At 40.8% G+C, this 21,764-nt stretch overlaps 4 protein-coding genes across 4 annotated transcripts; 3 read left to right on the top strand and 1 right to left on the bottom strand.

Annotated features, from left to right (window-relative positions):
- Positions 1-1,042: 1,042 nt before the first annotated feature.
- Positions 1,043-3,064, top strand: nat14 (N-acetyltransferase 14 (GCN5-related, putative)). The gene is made up of 4 exons (XM_073485924.1): positions 1,043-1,169; positions 1,646-1,806; positions 1,888-2,193; positions 2,280-3,064. The coding sequence occupies exons 2-4, from the start codon at positions 1,726-1,728 to the stop codon at positions 2,721-2,723; spliced, it is 831 nt and encodes a 276-aa protein (XP_073342025.1). The 5' UTR covers positions 1,043-1,169; positions 1,646-1,725; the 3' UTR covers positions 2,724-3,064.
- A 2,976-nt stretch (positions 3,065-6,040) lies between these two features.
- aicda (activation-induced cytidine deaminase) lies at positions 6,041-7,760 on the top strand. Its single transcript, XM_073486117.1, has 5 exons — positions 6,041-6,060; positions 6,733-6,898; positions 7,026-7,308; positions 7,484-7,599; positions 7,710-7,760. Exons 1-5 carry the CDS (start codon positions 6,041-6,043, stop codon positions 7,758-7,760), a joined length of 636 nt encoding a protein of 211 aa, XP_073342218.1.
- A 1,135-nt stretch (positions 7,761-8,895) lies between these two features.
- LOC141012012 (adaptin ear-binding coat-associated protein 1-like) lies at positions 8,896-14,633 on the top strand. Its single transcript, XM_073485392.1, has 7 exons — positions 8,896-9,039; positions 10,007-10,107; positions 10,364-10,468; positions 10,670-10,751; positions 10,857-10,965; positions 11,195-11,342; positions 12,964-14,633. The coding sequence occupies exons 1-7, from the start codon at positions 8,939-8,941 to the stop codon at positions 13,071-13,073; spliced, it is 756 nt and encodes a 251-aa protein (XP_073341493.1). The 5' UTR covers positions 8,896-8,938; the 3' UTR covers positions 13,074-14,633.
- Positions 14,634-15,355: 722 nt separating this feature from the next.
- Positions 15,356-19,628, bottom strand: mfap5 (microfibril associated protein 5). Its single transcript, XM_073485668.1, has 7 exons — positions 19,593-19,628; positions 18,556-18,632; positions 18,412-18,444; positions 18,254-18,289; positions 18,042-18,129; positions 15,969-16,042; positions 15,356-15,879 (listed from the first exon to the last, which is right to left on the bottom strand). Exons 2-7 carry the CDS (start codon positions 18,596-18,598, stop codon positions 15,767-15,769), a joined length of 387 nt encoding a protein of 128 aa, XP_073341769.1. The 5' UTR covers positions 18,599-18,632; positions 19,593-19,628; the 3' UTR covers positions 15,356-15,766.
- Between the last annotated feature and the right edge of the window lie 2,136 nt (positions 19,629-21,764).

The raw sequence follows: 21,764 nt of genomic DNA, 5'->3' as shown, positions 1-21,764 counted from the left end.
ACCTCCACCAAGACCAAACACTCCCCTTTATCTACATTAAATTGCACTCACTCATAGATACCAGACACTTAAATACACCAGATTTTTTTCATCACATCGATGCATTATTCCCTGAGAAATTAACAGAAATGTTGAAAAATTGCTTTTCACCAGAGCTGGTGCCAAATGCTGCTAACAGTAGCTTCTATTAGCCAGTTAGCTCAGGTATTAATGGAGCTACTGGTCTGAACTGTGAGCTTGGAGCACCAGGGAAGTGTAGATACTTAAACCACTACTAACATGGCTAGCTGGTTAGCATGCTAACTTCAGAAAGGTGGAAGTACAAAGAAGCAGAAAATGGAAATAGTAAAAAGAAAAATAGAAGGACACTACTTGTAACTATGTAACTAAGTACTTTTACAGTACAAATTTGAGGAACTAGTACTTTACTGGAGTATTTCCATTTTCTCCCCTACATTTTGGAAGCAAATATTGTACTTTCACTCCCTACATCTATTTGATAACTTTAGTTAATTGTTACTTGGCAGATTACTGGCTAGAGCCAAAGCAGAACATTTTAAAATAAATGTAGTTTATCAGCAATCAGATAAGAAAAAATCAGAAAAATGCTAAATATTGGATCTAATAATTAGCCAGGTTGATAATGAGTCAACCAATTACATACAGCATATACATACATGTAGAGAAATGTATGATTTACTTTACTTAATTACATTTGTTGCCAGAAAATTAATTTAGACACCTAAGTTAAGTTATTATCAGATACTTTAAGACTTTTACTCAAGTTATATTTATATAGGTGACTTTCACTTTTAACATGTAACATATAACATGATATATTTACTTTTTTGGGTACTGCAGGAAGCTAAAAATACAAACGTTGCATTTGCAGCGCTGTTTACGCCGTTACGTTAGCCATTCACGTAGCCTCTGCGGAGTGCGGATCGTCCTTACGCAAATGACGTAGATCGGCGCATAGAGAACGTCCGACAGACGTAAAACAGAGTACGTCCGCGTTCAGAATCGCTCCTTTGCGCAAGAAACCACTCTGTGCTCTATGGCCATTCAATCAAACGTGCCGACCCTGCGTGGACTGGACAACAAACCGAGAGATAAACACAGCGTGTTTCTCCCGTTTTCAGTGTGATCTGAGCTGCGTGGTGCACGAGGTAAGCGGAAACGTGGGGTGTGAGCAGGAGCAGGGGGTCTACATGTGTGAGGGCAGGCAGACCACAGCTCTCTGGAATAACCATATAAGGATCTGAACAGGGTCTTTTCGCTTTGATGATGATCATGATGATGATGATCAGTGTTAAACATGCAGATGAAAAAAGCGAGAATGGCGTGCACGACACGAGCACAGAGTGATGGTGACACATGACAAAATCCTCTGTAATCCCCATCTGTCTTTGTTGTTGCGATGTTAGCTTGCAACTACTGGCTCGCTGTAGGCGAAATCTACTGTATTGCATAATGTGAGTGCTGGAAAATACATTGACCCATTATTAATGCATCATGTCTGTCGTCGTGAAACCTGTCTGTCAGTCTACAACAGTGTCAGTTATCTGCATGATTTAGTGCCAAACGTCCCATTTGCAAGCACAACCTTCTGTCCATGTACCCTTCCTTAAATGTGTTTTTGTAGGGTCCCTGTGCACACAGAGTGGATGGTGGAGCCTGCACCAGAGCAAGCAGTCTTGCTGTTGGAGCATAAAAAGCCTAAACATGGTGAAGCTGGAGCTGGATCAGGTGGTGATGAGGAGGATGAAGGAGGACGACATAGAGGTGGTCAAAGCCCTCATCAAGGTTTGTGCAAATCATCATAGAAGGATTTGTATTATTATTTTTTTTTATCTTTTGCTGATTTGTTTCTCAATGTTTCTCCAGGAGGGCAGTGAGGGCACAGAAAACCGTCTCATCCTCCACATCGTCACTCGTCCGCTCTGCCTCTTCATCCTGGCTGTTTTCTCCTCGATCCTGCGCTGCCTCGTCCATTCCTTCATCCTGGCACTTGCTATTCCTGTCTTCCTGCTAATTGTCTTTCTCAAGATCACCATGCCGCGGTCCACTGGGGTTCTGGGCAGCAGCCGCCCCTACTGGGATTACGTGGGAAGCAGCTACAGAGGGACACAGGATGAGACACTGCAGAATCCCTACTGTAGGGTCAGTGGCAAGACACCAGTGACGAAAAGGGTTAGTCTACAGTGCTTTTGGGGTAGTTGTTACTTAATTCTTGTGACCAAATGTTGCAGCCACATAATCCTTTTTCTTCTACTCAGCCAAGGCGCAGAATCAGCCCAAAAGAAAAGGACAAAGAAGTGTCAACAGAGAAGATCACACCAGAGAGGGAGCAAACAGCGGGGCAGGTCTGGTTGGCAGAATGCGATTGCGACATCATCGGCTGCATCTTCCGTGAAAGCGAGAGTAGAGGTGGTATCAGCAGGATCTGCAGGTTGGTGACGGGCTGCTGGTACCGCAGGGAGGGCTTGGGCCGGCTGCTAGTCCAGAGTCTGGAGCAGAGAGAGAAGGAGGCTGGTGCTCACAGGGTGTACGCACACGTCCCCTTTCCCTCCAAGGTGGGGGAGGTCTTCTTCAGGAAGCTGGGCTATCAGCTAGTTGGGGAAGGGACAGATAATGAAGACGATGAGGAGAGGGACCTGGAGACTCCAGAGAGAGGATTTCTGGGATACCCCCTCACGAAGGTGTTTTACAAAGACCTGTGATGGAGGGATGATGGACTTTAAGAAAAAAGTGTCCCAGCCTGTCTGAAGGTAGAGAAGACTGTGGAGCTCTGCTGAAGGTGATTGTGTCAATGCAGCAAAATGTTTGATGAATTGTTTCGGTTAATAATTTATTGAATGTTTGTTTAATTTATACCAGTATTTATTTACGCCATGTGTTGCTGTTTGTTTTAAGTATATATTTACCTTTTTCATTATTTAAAGTATCATCTGTCCATTTTCATAAAGCAAATACTTCATTGTTTAATAACTCAAAAATGACATGAAGCTTCAGATGTGCTGTTCTCTCGTCATTTGTAACGAAATGAAATATTTATTTAAACTGTGTGTTTCCTAAATATGTGTCTGTGTGGTTCTTTTCTTAAGCAATTCAACACGTGCTAGTGTGTGTGACTGCACACATTTGTTTGTGAAACTGTAAAGATGTGTGTAGGTGGATGTACAGTTTCTGTATAGGAAGCCTATGTGGTTTGGGTGAATGTGCAGAATTAATCTGCTTTTATCTTTTTGTGCGCCCTGGCTGCTGTTGCCTACCTTCATGTACAGTATGTGGGTCCATGACTCTGCAAAAACAGTGCTCCCTCCATTCGCTTTAGTTTTCTTGTTCTTTCTTTTTTTATTATTATTATTTTATGATGAGAAGACAGAATTCTGCACTTTTTTAAAAGTGCAATTTTTCTTTTGAACTTTATCAGAAATCATTCAAAAATGTAAATTATCAACAGAATGTGAAGAAATAACACTTCTGACATTATATATAATATTCATATAATGAAAGTAACTGTTAGTCACCGCTCTAAAATGGAATTGATTGCAAAGAGTCAATCAAAACCACACAAATAAATCAACTCGGTAATTAGTGTTTCAAAACTAACTTGCATGGTGGCGTCACATTAAATATATGCGTCTGGCATTTTGACTCAAGAATGTGTGTGGTTAGCAGGTGAATGACAGTTTATGTGACTAAGGGGGGTGATGCACACAGCCCCAGTCTGAGGCTAACCTTAATATGGTTAGCAGCCCTCACGCTCACATTGCGCAGCTACCTACACTGCTAACCACAGGCGGTGTCTATAGCATCAGTGTGCCACAGATAAACACACAGGATGTTTGTACAATGGTGTGTGTGAGAAAGGCATATCTCACCTGATGTGAGGACACATACAGCAAAGGCCTGTACTTTAACACCAGCTCTAAATCATGTGAGCTGTAGTGGAAATTCACAGTCCTTTAATTAAGTTTGATGAGAAAGCTGAGACACCCAGTAACATAACAGTGTTGTTACTTGCTTGAGTAAGTGTGTGGTCAGGCTGTTCGAAAACAGTATTTTTACTGGTGACACTTCTTGGTCATCATCAGGTTGTTTCTTCATGACTGTCAAAGAGCAGACACCTGTTAGCTGGGCCTCTACCCGCCAGATCTGTAGCTATTATTGTTGTCAGGAAACAGATGTGAGTTCACACACTGGAAAGAAAGTCTGTTTGTGACTGTGGTCATGTGCGTCTGCACGGTATGGCTGTGTGTGAGTGTTTGTGTGCGCGTGTGCAGGGTGTGGGCGGGTGGGTTTCGGAAAGTATGACTTGGCATTTCCTACACCCGGTTTCTGCCCCTGACGACGGGTTAAATGCACAGCCACGTCTGGCCATACTGTACTACTCCACCACACACACACACATACACACACACACACACAGACACACACACACATACACACACACAGCACAAGAGGGGTGGTAGTGCACATGAGCGTTCATGTGTGACTGTGAGATGACCTTGGTCAACTGTGGTCAAACCCAGAGAGCTGGGTGGGAAGTGGTTGCATATAGTTTGGCATTTGATCAGCCTCTTGAAGTCGAGAAAAGACACATGCACACGAGATCAAATGTGCAGAGACATTAGCCTTAGTGCACCGTCAGAGTAATGTAATATGATGTGAGGTCGCTCAGAGCATGCAGACACACATACACATGAATCACTCTAAATTTGGGGGCACCACACAATCATAGGATATATTAGATAAATTTGTTCCAGATGATGTATAACATATAGACTGTGTTAATGACATGCTCATACAGATGGCTAGCACACACACATGCGCAAATACACACGCAGATGAGCTCCAAAAACAGCCACCCTGGGAAACGGTGAATTCCCCAAACCACAGAGTGCATGAGAGGGTGAGGGGAGTCATGGGAAAGCAGGATGCCTGCATGCAGTGCCACAGAGTTAGCAGACTGGGCCAGAGCTAAAACAGACAGAGCAAAGAAAGGCGAGAGCAAAATAATACACATCCTGATTTGGCAAGGATGGATGACAGCATCCGATGGTTCAAAGGCTTATGAGTGAGATTTATCCACACTCTGTGGTCGGTCAGCTGGACGGCCGTTCTAGCAGACACGTAGGGTGAGAGAGGTCGATTACAGTTCTGCTCCCAGACTGACACAGTTTGGGAAAACCCAGATCAGAGGACAAAGTAGGTGTCAGGGCCTCCGGGTCTGGGAACGCCTAGGGCTCCACCAAATCTTGGGGCCCCGAGGAGGTGGGGGGGCAGGCTAGGTGGAAAGGCTGAATAGCAGGAGCAGTTGGTGGTGATCCCACAGTAGATCAAGGTGAGAAGGTATCTGGAGGTTTTTAGTTAACGATCTGGGAAAACCAAAGCGGATGGGCCAGTGGCTGGATACGTTTCAAGTGTTTGGAAAGTTCCAGCCAGTTGGCTAAGTTTACTGACGTCTGTGAAAAACTCCAAAGGTTACGAATCACGTCAAACAGTCCTCTTTCTCACGTGTGGTCACTTAAGATTAGTTTGTAAAATCTATGTTGTGTAATCTGCCTTCCCAGTAAGATTCCTTTATTGCCTTGTGCCACATCTCTGGTTTCACTTGAATCATTATGTGAGCTAATTTGAAAATTTTCGTAACACATAAAAACCATGATGCCCTTAGAAAAGAATTTGGCAAAATGAGTGATTCATTTATGGCTTTAACTGTTTTGCCACAAGACAATGCAATCCATCCATCTCCTTTGTATCACGCCCCCTGAACTTACTTTGAAAAATCTCTGTCCAACCAGAAGCTGCCTCTGTTGTGTGCAGGATGTTTATGTTTAGAGGTATATACTCTCAGTTACTTCCCTTTAACCCCCCAACACACACACACACACACACACACACACACACACACACACACACACACATCACACACATACACACACACACATCACACACACACACACTTTCGCTCTTTCTCATTTACCTTCATTTATTGCCCACACCCGCCGAGTGACAAAGCGCGTCTTTCAAAATGATTACAAAGCTAGACAGGTGAGCAAAATGGATACATTCTATTTATATGTTGTATATGTCTTTGTTTTTGATTTATACATACTGTAGATTAAACATGCATACTAGTAAATGGAAAAAAAAGTTTTTCATAACTTTATATCAATGATAATATTTTAATAAGATATTCTTTAGTTGAATTCTGTTTAATTAACTACAGCACTCTACCACCATTGAACGCTACAAATTGAGGTTTCATAATTAATGACTTTCGCTAAAAGTTGTGAAACTGAGAGTAAGAAGAAAGCAGTGAATGTTAGTTGTCTTCTGACTGTCCAGCGCTCACATTTGGTTAACCACAGGTTTTACATGAGTTTACTGTGCCAATTTATTGGATTAGAATTCATGTGTGAGTCATCTGATTAATAATACGTTAAAATGGAAATTTACTGTATTGAATTTGTCTCAGACTTTCCCGGCATTAAAACCCCTGAGATTATAGGTCACCGAAGATGTCGGTTCACAGAACGGCAACACTTTTGACGGCATTATTACTGATGACATGGTGACTGATAAACTCTGGGCACAAAGTTTTGTAGGTGGATCTAGCCTTTAAAAGAAGACTTTGAAAATCCTGATAGGTAAGCTGTGCTGTGCACCACATTTCATTAGCTAATAAAAAGGGCACATGTTTTCTCTTTGTTTTTGTCTTAGTGTGCTTTTGCCCAGAAAAAAGTTCATCTACCATTACAAGAATGTGCGCTGGGCAAGGGGCCGACATGAGACTTACCTGTGCTTTGTAGTGAAGAGGCGAGTGGGGCCAGACACGTTAACCTTTGACTTTGGACACCTCCGAAATCGCAGTGGCATCCATGTAGAGGTAAGTAATGTGGGTGAAAATGGGGGAGCATGTGAGAAGGGCCTGTTTAGACAAAAGGCAAAGAATAACAACTGAATTTACTGGATGACTGTATCCCTCTTTTGCCTGTTCTCCCATTTTTCCATAGCTGCTGTTCCTGCGCTACCTGGGAGCCTTGTGCCCTGGTTTGTGGGGGTATGGAGGCACTGGAGAGAAGAGGCTTAGTTACTCCATCACCTGGTTCTGCTCGTGGTCTCCCTGTGCCAACTGCTCCCTCAGACTGTGCCAGTTCCTCAGCAAGACTCCAAACCTTCGCCTTAGGATCTTCGTCTCTCGCCTCTACTTCTGTGACATGGAGGACAGCCGTGAAAGAGAGGGCCTAAGAATGCTGAAAAAAGCCGGCGTGCAGATCACAGTCATGAGTTACAAAGGTAGATGCAGAAAACTGTGTGTATGTGGTAGAGATATAAAGAGAAAGCAGATGCATATATCTAGAGCCGGAAATGTCTGGAAGCTGGCCAAATTCCACCTAAAATCCATTGTTTTCCTCATCATGATCGTTTTCTGGATGTTAAAAATAATGATTATTTTTTCCTCTCTTTTCAGACTTCTTCTATTGCTGGCAGACCTTTGTGGCTTGTAAAACGAGCAAATTCAAGGCCTGGGATGAGCTGCATCGTAACACTGTTCGCCTTACCAGGAAACTGAACCGCATCCTCCAGGTAGATGATTTAAAATATTGCATGTTTTTCAATTAAAGGGATTAAGTCAAACCATGATGCTCTGTTTAAAATTCTAATAATGATGTTTTCTTTCTTTCTGTCTTTCTCAGCCCTGTGAAACAGACGATTTAAGAGATGCCTTCAAGCTTCTTGGACTGTGAAACATACCTGTGACCTCCTCTAGCATTACCATTAACTCTGTCATTACTTCTAAAGAGAAAAATACATGTTGGTGTTGTCTATCACTACAACTGCTTAACTGAGAATATGAAAAACTGAGAAAAAATAGCTTTGCAGCAAGGCTTTAAACATTAGATAGATGCTGCTTGCTGTTTTTGTGGCAATATGGTCATGTGATATAAAATAATATACAATGATATTGTCTTGTGTCGTTGATGTTAAGGTGATATATGTAAGAATTAACCATCTGCCAAATTCATACTCCAAACAACCCCAAACATAGCCGCTAACTGTCGCTGCTGTTAGCTAGTAAGCTTAGTTAACCGCGCAACTAGCGAGCAAATCCTTTTAAATTACATATTGCACCTTTCATACTTTATGGACTTGAAGTTATGTTAGCTTGCCAGTAGTTAGCCTGACTAATATTAGCATTTCAAAAATGATTGTCGAACTATTCAGATAACTGGTGGTATATTCAGCTAGCTTAACTGCTGGTAGGCCTAGTTATGATTGTAGGGCATTGTTAAGGACTGCAAGTTAAAGGGGCATAAAGTGGTGTAGTTTGTAGTCCAAAAAACGCAGAAATCAGTTAGCATTTTTGCACATCCGAGTTGTTTTAATTGGTTTTCGGTTAAATGTCTGAGACAAGGTCTGTGGTTACCACAGGCTTCAAATATTTACATGTTTTGTTTTAAGACATAAAATACATCATTAAATCTCCCACAAATTAATTATAAATGGCTACAAATGGCCACACCGCTCTACTCCAGTGATAAATTACAGTTTGCCTACAGTTTGACTTGTAAGTGCAATAATAGCCTACAAGTCAAACAATGCTTCTTCTTAGCTTACCTGTCACTTCTTCAAAACTTCACACCCCAGTTTGTAACATAGCTTTTCTTTTTAACGCCATTTAATGTAATTTTCAGGCTCATAAATACTCTCCATGACGAATAAACTGACATTTATTTGTAAAAAAAAAAAAAAAAAAAAATCGGTGGCGTCCCCCTTTAACGACATCACTGACACCGTACCAGTGAAACGAGGTCGCCAGCGTGTGCGCACATACACCGTCTATTACGGTCACGTCGCCGTTAACGCCGCGCGGACACAACACTCACCGTCACCACCGGCGTGCACCGACTGAGTACAAGTCAAGATGGCGACCGAGGGTCAGTCCGAGTACGAGTCGGTCCTCTGTGTCAAACCTGAAGTCAACGTCTACCGAATCCCACCGAGGGCATCCAACCGGGCCATCAGGTGAGGGGAGGGGGGGCGGGGGGCGCGGCGGCCTCACGGCGAGCTTTCTGTCCCAGCATCCGCGAGCTGCAGCCGGTAGGAGCCCGCGTTGCCTCGGCGACCTACCTACCGAGCTCATCCGTTAATCACGCAGCCTCAAGAAACGGCGGCCGCGGTGTCTGTGCTGGTCGTCTCTGCTGTGCATTCACAAGGTCATGAAGGAAAAATACGCAACGAGCAGCGCGGGTTTGTACCTGCGGGGGACAGGGTTTGATGATATTCGTGTCGCTGTTGTGTTTGTAACGCTACGTGTGCCATCATCCAGTGGCACGACACACGATCGATAATGCTAACATCGCTTTAAAGTCCAAGTGGTTGTATTTTTAGGGCAGCTAGCTTGATAATAATACTCTGTTTTGCACCAGAGATTCTCCTTTTGCTTGTCTGACCTTATTAAATATGCCAGCACATCATCAGTGGAGTTGTATTGCTACGTTGCAAAGATGTATTGCTCAAGGACACTTCAGTAAGGTTGACGCTCTTTGCTGACAACATGAAATACAGTGTTCCCTCTGTGTATGCTTTAAAGAGCTGCTGTGCTGCCAAGAAGGTTGACATTGAATTGTTTACCCCATCTTTCATTGGCTGCTGCTCCAGCCTGACCTGCTCCAGCTGCAGCTGAGTGGACATCACACCAACCAAACAGTAGCACAGGCCCGAGTCCCCTGAGACACATGATTGGTTAACCAGTGACCATATGTACAGTGAGTAAGGGTGATGATGTAATATTTCAGCCTTAGGTCTCGGCGAAATGCCCGTCTGATGTCTTAGTCACGTTCTGCTCACATAGAGAAAAGCCAAGCTGGAGTGTGTGATGAATCATAACAATAACACACACACACACAAATCTCCTTTTCCCGTCTCCTTCTCACTTCACCTACATCACACCGCGCCTCCCTGACTGCCCGCCTGTGTGTTTGTGTCCCAGGGCTGCCGACTGGAAGCTGGATGCTCCTGACTGGACGGGACGCATGCGCCTGACGACCCGCGGCAAAGTGGTCTACGTGAAATTGGAAGACAAAACCTCTGGTGAGAGATGAGCAGACGGGACAGTGCTGTTGTTTAGCGCCGCAGTTGTAAATCATTTTACTGTGTAGTCTCCTGTTTCGCCGACCCCCCCTCTCTGGGACTAATTTATTCCAAGGTGACCCAGCTCACGTCCAAGCAGGCAGTCCGTATCTGATCATATCTGTTCATATCTTGTTCTTGTTGTATTCTGGCCTGGTTTTGATCTTAAATAAATACTATAATTCATCTAACGTCCATCTTTTGTTCTAACCTACAGGGGAGCTGTTCGCCCAAGCACCAGTGGATGAGTTCCCTGGCATCGCAGTGGAAACTGTTAGCGACTCAAGCCGTTACTTTGTGCTCCGTATCCAGGATGACAACGGTGCGCAAACTGTCGCTAAGCCATCAATATTTTGTAAATGTTCTCACAATTTAGGGGACAACAGGGCAGAGATACACCACTATTTTTTTAGGGAAAAACCCTGCAAAACTGTTGTCGATTATTGTGACAAACGGCCGATTTAGTATGTTTTTGTGTGTAATAAACTCTAACCCTTGTTCCTTGTGTTCATTTCTCTCACAGGCCGCAGTGCGTTCATAGGCATTGGCTTTGGAGACCGAGGCGACGCCTTTGACTTCAATGTTTCACTCCAGGATCACTTCAAGTATGCAGCTGCTTCATAGTGTGTCATGAATCGTAACTAATTCTAACTAAGAATTTATTTATACGAGTTTAATAATCCTTTTGCATCTTATCTTGTCCCCTCCAGGTGGGTGAAACAGGAAGATGAACTTAGCAAGCAGGCACAGGCTCCAGACCTTACTCCTAAACTGGACCTGGGCTTCAAAGAAGGACAGACCATTACTCTAAATATTGGGGTAACTTTATTTTCATTAAATCTAATGTTTTTAAGGTTTTTGTAGATTTAAAGGTTGTTTTAATGATTGAACCAACAAATATATACCAGTATTTTTTTAAAAAGAAACCATACTAAGCATGATGAGGGTTTAACTTTGAGTCTGAAACCAATTCTTGACAAGTGACAACTCACACTTGTTAATACACACACACACTTACCAAATTTTCTCCTAACTGCACCTTTTCCAGCAATCAAAAAAGAAGGACAGGTCTCGTCCTCAAAGTTCAGGTGGCTTTGGGCTTCTTCCACCTCCTCCTGGGGGCAAGTTAGCCCCACCTCCTTCAGCCAGATCTACCAATCATAACACACAACCACCTGCAGGAGGAAGTGACACTGGTAGGTAATTGTGATCACGCAATATGTATGTCAATATTACGTAACTTTAGAAAATATTGTTTTGTAAATACTTTGTGATCTTAAAAAGCAATTGTGTTATGATGACATCACACAAAATGTATTCTTCATGACTAGGAGAAAACAAAGTCTGGAGACAAATGTTAGCTCTATTATCCAGCATAGATATTAGTTAACAACGGATTGTACTCACCACTGGTACTGTGAAGATAGGTGAAAGGGCCGATACCAATGATTATGTTCATTATCAATTAATCTGCCGATAATTTTCATGTCCCAGAGCCCAGTGTGGCGTCTTAAGATTCCTTCTATGTCCAATCAACAGTCCAAAACCCAAAGACTTTTCATTTACCATCATAAATGACAAAGAAAAGCAGCAAAGCCTCGCATTTAAGAAGCTGGAACCCCAAATGTTTGAGATTTCTCTTCAAAAATGACTGAAACAGTTTCTTTTAGTCAACTAAGCAGTTAATCAACTAATTGTTGCAGCTGTAGTAAAGATGGTTCACTTGAGCGCTCTGCTGGAAGCTCAGCCCAGTCTTAGCTCAACTGTCAAAATCAGGTTTTTGGACATTGAACGTTATTACCTCAATAATCCACTATATTCCATCTTTACTTCCATGTTAAACCCGCAGGTCGTTCTAGGTCGGTGCTGCAGTTTCATTTATAGTGGGACGTAGAGTGTGACCTTCATACAGTATAGAGTTCATTAAATGGTCAATATAAAGCAGAGGAAAGTAATTTCGTTGTTGAAAGCTTGTATTTCTTTGGCCCCATTGGGGTCTGTTGTAAAGGTGTTTCCAGTGGAGCACTTGTATCCACAGTCTTTACAATCATAGTGGTGAGTGCGATGTTATGCTGACCTACAGGAATACAAGCCAGAACTATGAGGTAGACAGTTGTAAAATACAGGAATTTTCCTTTAAAGATTATCGTGGTCTCCCTTTTCTCTGGCCCACTGAAGATCGATATATATCACAAAACTAAGAAGTGCACGTGGTTTCGGTTTCATGAGCTGAGGTTCGCCTCTTGAGATGTCTGCCACCATTTGAATACAATGCAGTTCTATGTGGTGTTCAAGACATCAAAAAACAGTTGGAAAATTCAGCACTGCAATTCACCACTGAAACTTCTCTCTACCAAAGAAATAGTGGTCAAGAAATAATAGAGATGTGAGGATAATCCAGAGTAAACGGGAGACTGTTTGAGTGATTCTGAGTTTCAGATGTGATGTGTTCAGCACTTCAAGCAGCACAGAGCCTTTCACCTCCATTGTGTTTGTGTGGTGGCTGAAGTTTCAGAAGCCGCTGTCTCAAAACCAGAGTATAGACTGTAATGCTGAAAGTATGTGCATGGCCACCATTGATGCCAGCAGTGTCAGTGGGACAGTATTTTATTTGAGTGAACCGACCCTTTAGCAAATTGTATGCATCTTTACACTTCATAACAAGTGAAATGACTTGAAAGATAGAGATTTTCTTCCTATTTATGAGAAGAATACACAATAAATTGATTTTGATTTATAATAATCAAATCAGAAATCTATATTTTGTTCCTTATTCAGAGGTGCATTATGTTTCTGTTTTATTCTTTTAACCCGCAGGTGTTTTGCTAGACTTTGACTCCAGTAACTTCAACTCAGCTGCTCCATCCAACCCTGCCACCACAGCCAGCTCTGACCTGTGGGGAGACTTCGACTCTGTATCGAAGTGAAGAGAGATTCGGTTTGTTTTTCTCCCTCCTATCTCTCTGTAAATTTATGCAGCACTTTTGCAACTTTGTTTTCCCCATTATGGGATCCCGTATCTCTCCCTGCCAAGCAGGGTAACCCCCTGTACTAGCTTGTTTTACTTTAGTTCAGCTCCGCATTGCTTTTTGTATTTAGCCAGAGATACATCCAGACCTCAAAGTCCAGTCTTAATAAGAGAGGTTTAGAACTATAGGCCAACAACTCCTTCTCCCTATCCTTCTCGGGGGTCTTCTTCCTTCTCTCCTTATGTGTATCTACTCTCTCTAGTTTACTCAAATTCTGCCTTTGCCCCTTTTCTCCTCCTCTCAGTGTTTTATTTGCTAATTTCTATCGTAGAGTCTACATAATTATGATCAAGGGAGACATAATCAGAAACTTCTGATGATGAAATCTAGTAAGATATAATGAATTAATGAATTTTATGTACAGAGAATATTTATTTTAAATGTATATATTGTCTGTAGTTTGTAATTATTGTCATTGGTGTTGTCACCTGTATGTACTGTAGCTTATATTCCTCCAAGTCCCCCGCAATGGGACTGACTATATGCACTGACTGGCAGTCTGGTCTGTCTATAGAGTTAGTAATGCATAAAGTCTGCATTTAACGCAGGGATTGTTCAAATTTTAGACTTAGGTTTTAGAAAAGTTTACCACAAAATGATTTTACTTGAAAAAGGCGTGTTAAGCTGTAGCTGACTTGCAGGATAGTTCTGCTCTCTAGCACTCTCTAGTGGGCTCTTGAGGCTTTACAGCACCGTTTTAAGAGAGATGTCAAATTGAGCTGCAGCTGTTGAACACATATTTCACTGGGGATGGGTCCTGGGCACTGCGTGCACTGTTTTAACTGTAGATCAGTACAAAGAGACGGGAAGTAGGAATGTTGGATGCGTTTGGGTGTTACTAAAAGAAAGAGAGGCATCAAGTGCTTTTATCTTTGCCTCAAAGGGAAACAGAGATGATTTAGTCCATGTTATGTCATCTCTACTCAGCACAGCTGTTAAAGCTGTGACTGGTGACTCATTTAGGTCGTGACCTCTCTGCTGCTCAATGAATAGGTCTGTGTTTGTGGGGAGAGCTTCATCTCCTTAATTCTTTATGAGAAGGTGACCTCAACCGCAGCATGTCGTACTGTACAAATGAGTTTTAACTGTGAACTTCAATTCCATGTTAAGATGTGATGTTATTAATGGTATTCTGATGCAGACGAATGCAGTGTGGGACCAAGCTAGTCTGTGTTTGATGCAGTTTTTTGTCGTGATATTGTTATGTGCCGATGGATTATGTCGCACTGATATCTGATGCACGTGTGTGGTGACAGATGACCGTCATGAGGTGGATGATGATTGGAACACACAGAGGCTGTGTGAGTGTAAAGCCCTACCAATGTTTGTCAGTGTTTGTTTGAATTATATGCATCTCTCCCAAATGTTACTTGTTATTCAAACTGTATATGTGTATGGAAATGTATATGGAAGTGAATATGCAAAGAAACACATAAAGATATCACTCAATGACCGTAACTTTCATTTGTTGTATAATTTTTTATTTTTTTTGGCATGACCGGCTATGTGTGAGATAGATCCGAGTCTGTGTCGGACAGTTTACACACATGCCGCCCACCCCCCACCGCGTTTACCTAATTTATTTCCACTCCTTTCATTTCAGCTCAGTGTAAAAGTCTTTCCTGTGTTTTGATGTCATTTACAGTCACGCTTTGTTTTGGAAAAGTAAAACATAGTAGTCGAGGGTTATAAATACAGAATTAGCAAATTTTTAACTGCAGTGCATTAGAGATGGTATCCTTCCTTTTTTTTTACCTTTCAAAATAAGAGACCTGGATACAAGTAAAAACTGCGTAAATACTTATCAGTGAGTACTTAAATTCACTTAGACTTTTCACTAACAGACCACTGAAAAAATAGCTAGTTAGATAAAGTGTGAAAATTCATTTTCAGTTGAATGTTATTTTTTATATTTTTAGTTATATATTTTTTAAAGCTCTGCCCACTTGATTTTGAAACTTTGTGAGGGAGAAGAGAGTTAAGCCTCTTCAGTAGTAAATGTTTTATTATGAGCCTACAAATGTGTGCATTTGCTGTCAATGATAGTCCTTGAAAAGAAAAGAAAAGAAAAGAAAAGAAAATTGAAATTGACCAAAATTGGATTCAGACTATCAAAAAATTGGAAATCAGAATCGGCCAAAAGACTGTAATCGCTGCATTGCTAAAAAAGAACAAGTAACTCATTAACACATATAGCTTTATTTATTTTGGATACAATAGTGCACATAATACTGGATTGTCAATGAGTACCTTACAATCCACAACAAAGTGGGTCTTTCTTTGTACAAAGAAACGACTCAGTGCTGCTATAGGCCCATTACTACAGTACCTTAAATGGGTCGTAAACCATGAAAGACATGATCTGTGTCCAACAATACACAGATGAAATGAGCACACCTTCAATAGACACACACAAAAGACGAATACATGAACATTGATATGAGTCAGCACACTTGTGCGCATGTGTTAAAGAGAAACAAAAAGACCCCCAGGTGTTGACTGGTGGATTTATGGTGTTATGGGCTGTTTTTGTGGCGACGCTAAGGGGCTCCATCCCCACTGGTGGTCACATCACCATCCTGGGGCCCCCATCAGGCTTTGTTTGCCCAGGTTTTGGGGTTGCTACGGCGATTGCGACAGCGTTTCCTATCAGATGTCCTCTTAACACGTCTGGGCCACCCGGACAGCTCTCTGCACAGTTCAGCTGTTATGTGCGAAAGACAAGGATATCTCTGTTAATGCATGATCACGTAGAGGAAACATCATGTTTGTTCTAGTTTTAGAGTGTGTCACCTTTCAGATACTCATCCTGCTGGCAGACTGTCCTCATACAGATCTCATTGTTGATCACGTAGACACGAGGAAGGCTGAAATACAATAGCATGATAGAGCTGTCCTGATATAGTTTTAACTGATTTGACAGGATGCAACTAGAGTAACAAAAACATGAAAACACTGATCTTACTATAAGTGAAACCTGTTGATATTGAAAGTACCATGAAAACTTTGCTTACAAATTTCTGCATCAGCAACAATCCATTTATGACTTTAAATGTATAGATTTGTGATATTAAAACACAAACACACAAACAATACTTATACCTATAACAGTATTTTAATTACATGTACATTTTCCATCTAATTTTATGACATCAATTTAAGTTTAATGCAAAGTTTGTCTGTCATGTTGAGTCAGTATGTATAAATGAAATACTCTAGTCTGATTGAATTAAACTGATGCAAACTTAAACATACATACACATACACCTTGTGTGTTTATTTAATTATTACATATAAAGTAAAGAGGAACTCCTACAGAAACATATATTTGTGTTTATTATTACTATTTATAAACTATTATACATAAAAGTAATGCATTTTAAATGGGTTATTTTGTCTCCTGTAGTAAATCACACTCAGTTAATTTATACACCTTGAATCAACATGACAGAAAAACCTTGTATTAAAGCAACACTGTAACTTTCTCCAGAAAGATAGTTGATTGTTGACTCTCTTTCAGTCCGTCCGCCTGTCCATCGTCCGTCCGTCCGTTCATCAGTCCAACTTTCCATCATCAGTAACCACTAATCCTTTGCAGGATCGCAGGGTGCTGGAGTCGACCCAATATAACATTGGGCGAGTGGTGGGGTACGCCATTCTCATGCCAAGATCGTAAAATACCAATCAAAATCAAATACCTAATCAGGTATTTTGTATCAGACCTGAACCGTGTAAGTGTTGGTATTTGACAATCTTGGATTGAGACTCAACAATCAGTTATCTTTCTCCAGAACTACATTAAACGTTACATAGTGTTGCTTTAAATGTGATTGTTTACATCAATAACATAAAATTAGAAGGAAAATGTACATGTGATTGAAATACTTAAAGGAGCTCTGTGTAGTTTTGGGGAAGAAATTTTAATCAGAAGAGAAAGATCTTCATTGACTGACTGTTTTTAATGTCTAAACAAACTACATAAACAAACTCTCTTTGTTTTCATGACTGAATGAACTGAATAAATAGGCTGACCTTAAAGGACAACACAACTTCATACTGTTTTACTTCTTTTATATGTGGCGGACCCTGCCACCTCTCTAGCTTCAAACAGTGTTCTGGGGACTTTATTTTCCTCCAACAAACAGCTTGTTTATCCAGTTATTGAACAAATTAATATTTCTGAGGTGTGTTATTACCTCATTTATATTGTAAGTATTAAAATTCTGTGTTTGACTTTCTTCAAAACTACATAGTGTCCCTTTTAAAGTCACTGTTTTAGGCAATCGTGGGGCTATACTGCTGCATAATGAGAACTTTTACCTAAATGCCCTGAAACCCCTGTTTCTTATTATGAGCCACAGAGTCTTATATGACACACTATTTTTTTTTCTAAAGTTAGAACAGTTTTGGTTGTTTCACATGGCAGATTTCTGCATTTCTGCTTTTGTTTCTGGTCTTCTCACTCTTACTAAAACATGAAGTCGCATACTTCTGTGCACTGATCTGAGTTCAACAACATTTGCATGAAAATCTGACGACAGTTGAGACCAAACCACATCTGCGCGGTCCTGGTGAAGCAGATAAGGGTTCCACTCTTGATAATAAAAACTAAGGATGTGTTTATGAATATTTAATGTCATGGAGAAATGTTTTCAGGTGCTTCGCAGACTAAACTTTTACTTGTCAGTGAGTAGTTTGAATCGTGTTGTCACGACTTTTTCTTTCTGAGTGGGTCTGAGCTCCTTTTTCACCTCAAATCTCTGCAATACTACAGGGATTCTCATAAAACAGTCATAGATGATGCTATACAGCAACACATTCACTGCCATATCATATAAGTTATTCTGCAGGTAAATTGCAGATCACCTGTAGAGGCAAAGACCACCAATACATTTCTTGATGGGCCTGTGAACCGAGTACATCCTGGTGCAAGGATACATCTCCTCCCTACAGTCTGCAGAGACAGAAAATACAGGACATATTGAAATAGCATCAGTCACAATGACAGGATGAGCCAGCAGTTCATGAGGCCTCCTGAGAGGCAGTTCAAAGGTCATCTCCAATCTGCTGTCACTCACTGGCTGGCAAGGTTTCTCCAGGTGCCTCAGTTCCCTCTAAAAACAAGGAAAGAAAACAGGATCAGACTGGGAACACATCTTAACCAGAGCAATGACTCACAGACGGACAGATGTCTCGTCCTGATCTGAAGTGTGACTTATGAGGAGAAGAGCATTACCAGCCTGCTGGGCTTGGGCTACAGCTGTGAGTGCTGTGGAACAGAAACCACATGAGGGGAGTGTTTCGCAGCATAAAAACAAACACACAGCGACTCAAGCATAATTAAACAAGATGATTTGTGTGTGCTGTTTGGCAGCAGTACCGTGGAAACTGCAGAGGAGCAGGACCACTGGAAGGCCGCCCATTCCTTCAACTTGTAAGAGGTAAAAGCTTTACGAGCTGGAGGAAACCGAAGAGGAAAAGAGTCAGGGTGATTTCACAGAGTGGAACTGTTCAATATCCTCGCTCAAGATTTTTGTGCTGTTTATGTTTCCTTGAATCTCATTGCATATAAATGATCCCAAAGTTCCAGGTCACTGTAATGTTTTCCCTAAAGTTTTGCTCCACAGAGAGTGTTTTGGATATGTTCTTGAAGAACGCCTGATGTCATTTTGCAGTGGAAATAATCTGTTCTGCAGTAAATTCTCTGCTTGTAAACAACTACATAAAGTAGCAGTGGAGGAACTATTAAAAAAAAGTTCAAAAATGACACTTTCTCCACTTTTTCTCCTTTCTCTCACTCCTTCTCTTGCTTTTTCTCCTTCCCTCTCTCCTCTCCCGCCCTGCATCATTCCTCTCGTGATGTGTCAGTGTAACTTTGGAGTCCAAGATGTGAGTTCTCGCAAAAGAATGTGTTTTTTCTGTGCCCTATTTGAGCACCCCTCCACCCCTCCTCTGTTACAGTCGCACATTCTTTCACAGCTTTCTTTTCATAGAACATATCGCTGCTTTCCAACTGTACGGTCATCACCAGCCTCTTACGGCCATCACAGTTTTGTGTCTTTTCTGCTCCGATAATCTCAGTCATACATTCTCAATTACTGAATTGCAAACTGTGGATTGTCCTGGTTTAACTCGCTGCATGCCTCTGCTGATCTGTTTTTCCCTGCTTCACTTCCTGAACTCTGTGCAGCCACACATCACTTAAAACGATAAAATATTAAGAATCTGAAGTGAATCGGTTAATCAGCCAAGCATTCAATCTTCACATTTCATGTTTACATCTAATCAACAGGATTATCCTTCCATTATTATCTTTGGATGTGAGATATCGTGCATGTACAGATGCTCCTCTGTGTATTTCCTGCAGTTTGCCTTAAAAATCAGGTGAAAAAAGTAGCATAATTAACTTGTACTTACAACTTTTGCTGTCGTCCACCACTGCTTTAGTTTTATGAATCTTTTGTCTTCTCCCCTTTCCCCTCCTTTCCTCTCTTCCCTCCTCTTCCTCCTCCTCCTCCTCCTCCTGCCCCTATCCTCCTAACCATCATAGATTTCTTGCTTTTCACATTTTTTCCTCACCCAATCTGGAAAAAAAAACAATTAGCATCCAGTTACAATCTGATCTCGTTCTTTTTGTTGGTCCTAAGTGGCAGACATTTTACACAGATATACAGGTCCAGTGTCTTAGTGCCTCAGCGTCCCATCACCACACAAAGCCAAACATTCAGACTGCCATCATTCACAAAAAGTAGGGCGGTTGCTCTTGTTAATTATTTGTAAAGGCACTTTTCTTCACCTAAATACCATATTCCATAATAAGCACTCAAAGTCTTGGCAAACACACGTCAAGATAACACTGACATATTTATTTACGACAATAAGATCAGAGATGCAGGCTTGTCTGAGTGAACTTTGTTGTAAGAGCATCCAGATTTTTCTGAGCCTCAAGTCAAGTGTGTCCTGGATTCTGTTTGGATTTGTTGTCTGAATGGAGCAAATGAAAGACACACACAAACAGAATTATCTGACCTCAGTGGGCCTCACATTGGACTTTTGCTCTACTTAATTTAACCAGCAGGAGGCGCTGTGCACAAAGAATATCGTCTTTGGCCTCTTCTACATGTTGTGTAATGCGGGAGTCAGTACAAAAAAGTTATGACCTGTGTTTGATTTCTCTATAATGTAACAGAAGTTAAACAGAAGACGAGGGCCAACCTGACCCCGGTAATCTCTTCAGTCCCATATGTCATAATGTTTACCTCCCCAAGTCGTTCGTTGCTCATTGTGAAAATGTGTGATTTGAATTCTCCATGGCAACCATTGTTTGTTTAATTTAGCGCTGAAATGATGAGAAAATTAGTAACTATAAAATGTTGATGATTGATTAATTAATTAACAGTGTTGTAAAAAGTAAAAGTAAAGATATCGCGTTAAAATATTACTTTGGTAAAAGTGAAAGTCACAAATACAAATAGTTGAGTAAAAGTCTTAAAGTATCTTTTATTAAATGTACTCAAGTGTCAAAAGTACAAATAGTAAATTCTACATATATTAACACATATATACATGTGTTGTATGTGTAAGTGTTTTTATTATTATTATTATTATTATTATTATTATTATTATTATTATTATTATTATTTCACTGCGGATAAAATAGATTAATTTAAAATATTAGCTACTTTAGCTCTGATGCAGCATGACATCTGCAAAGTAACTAGTAGCTAAAGCTGTCAAAATAAAGGTGCACTATGTAGTTTTGAGGAAGAAAGTTTAGAGAGAAAAAAAGAAAAATCTTCACTTACTGATTTTCATGACTATAAACTGAATGAACAAACTGTCCTCAAAGGACAACACAGTTGCCTTTGTTGAATCATGTTTAGGGGACCTTATTCCCCTTAAAAATGGCTTGTTTATACGGAAATATATCAGTATCTATTTCTGAGTTTGTATTATTATCTTATTAATATTGTAAATATTAACTTGCTGAGTTGCACCTTTAATGTAGTGAGTACAAAGTACAATATTTGCCATCAAATTAAAGTGGAGTGGCAATATCAGAAACTTAGAGTAGAGTATAAGTACCTCAAAATTGTACTTAAATACACTACAAGAGTTAATGTACTTAGTAACATTCCATCATCCTGTGTTCAAGTAATTTATTCACCAAACGTTCTCTGGGTTGTGGACAAAAAGAGACATCTGATCTGGAAATGGTTTTGTTTTAAGTTAACTATTAATCAGTGAATTGGAAAAAGTTGCAGGCATAGTTTCATTGCCACAGGAATAAATCTGGCTCATTTTGTTCTGATGTTGACAGTGCTGTACTGTGAGGGAAGTGGTGAAAACACTGTTTAAAGGAGATGAAACATATTTGAGGAGACCATGTCTGACTGCCTTAACAGACTCCAATATGATTGTGTGATATTTAGCATCTTTATTTATTCCTGTGAGTGGTTTTGTAATATTGTACATCAACAGGTGACACCTTCAAGATCACATTTGTCAAATAAGCACATCTCCTACGAACATATTAGCTCATCACCACGTAGAAAAGCATCACCATGTGGATCCTAAGAAAGTTGTGAT

The sequence above is a fragment of the Pagrus major genome, chromosome 17, assembly GCF_040436345.1.
Source record: "Pagrus major chromosome 17, Pma_NU_1.0".
In the NCBI taxonomy this organism is placed as follows: domain Eukaryota; kingdom Metazoa; phylum Chordata; class Actinopteri; order Spariformes; family Sparidae; genus Pagrus; species Pagrus major.
This window is presented reverse-complemented; position numbering and strand designations above follow the sequence as displayed.

Excerpts from the sequence above, each read along its gene's own strand:
- mfap5 (XM_073485668.1), bottom strand. The coding sequence starts at position 18,598 with ATGGGCGGCCTTCCAGTGGTCCTGCTCCTCTGCAGTTTCCACG. Across the intron at positions 18,445-18,555 it reads GCTCCTCTGCAGTTTCCACG|CACTCACAGCTGTAGCCCAA; the intron begins GTACTGCTGCCA and ends TCTGTTCCACAG. Across the intron at positions 18,130-18,253 it reads TGGAGAAACCTTGCCAGCCA|ACTGTAGGGAGGAGATGTAT; the intron begins GTGAGTGACAGC and ends CTGTCTCTGCAG.
- aicda (XM_073486117.1), top strand. The coding sequence starts at position 6,041 with ATGATTACAAAGCTAGACAG. Across the intron at positions 6,899-7,025 it reads GCAGTGGCATCCATGTAGAG|CTGCTGTTCCTGCGCTACCT; the intron begins GTAAGTAATGTG and ends ATTTTTCCATAG. Across the intron at positions 7,309-7,483 it reads CACAGTCATGAGTTACAAAG|ACTTCTTCTATTGCTGGCAG; the intron begins GTAGATGCAGAA and ends CTCTCTTTTCAG.
- LOC141012012 (XM_073485392.1), top strand. The coding sequence starts at position 8,939 with ATGGCGACCGAGGGTCAGTCCGAGTACGAGTCGGTCCTCTGTGTCAAA. Across the intron at positions 10,752-10,856 it reads TCACTCCAGGATCACTTCAA|GTGGGTGAAACAGGAAGATG; the intron begins GTATGCAGCTGC and ends TGTCCCCTCCAG. Across the intron at positions 10,966-11,194 it reads CCATTACTCTAAATATTGGG|CAATCAAAAAAGAAGGACAG; the intron begins GTAACTTTATTT and ends CACCTTTTCCAG.
- nat14 (XM_073485924.1), top strand. The coding sequence starts at position 1,726 with ATGGTGAAGCTGGAGCTGGATCAGGTGGTGATGAGGAGGATGAAGGAG. Across the intron at positions 1,807-1,887 it reads TGGTCAAAGCCCTCATCAAG|GAGGGCAGTGAGGGCACAGA; the intron begins GTTTGTGCAAAT and ends ATGTTTCTCCAG. Across the intron at positions 2,194-2,279 it reads AGACACCAGTGACGAAAAGG|CCAAGGCGCAGAATCAGCCC; the intron begins GTTAGTCTACAG and ends TCTTCTACTCAG.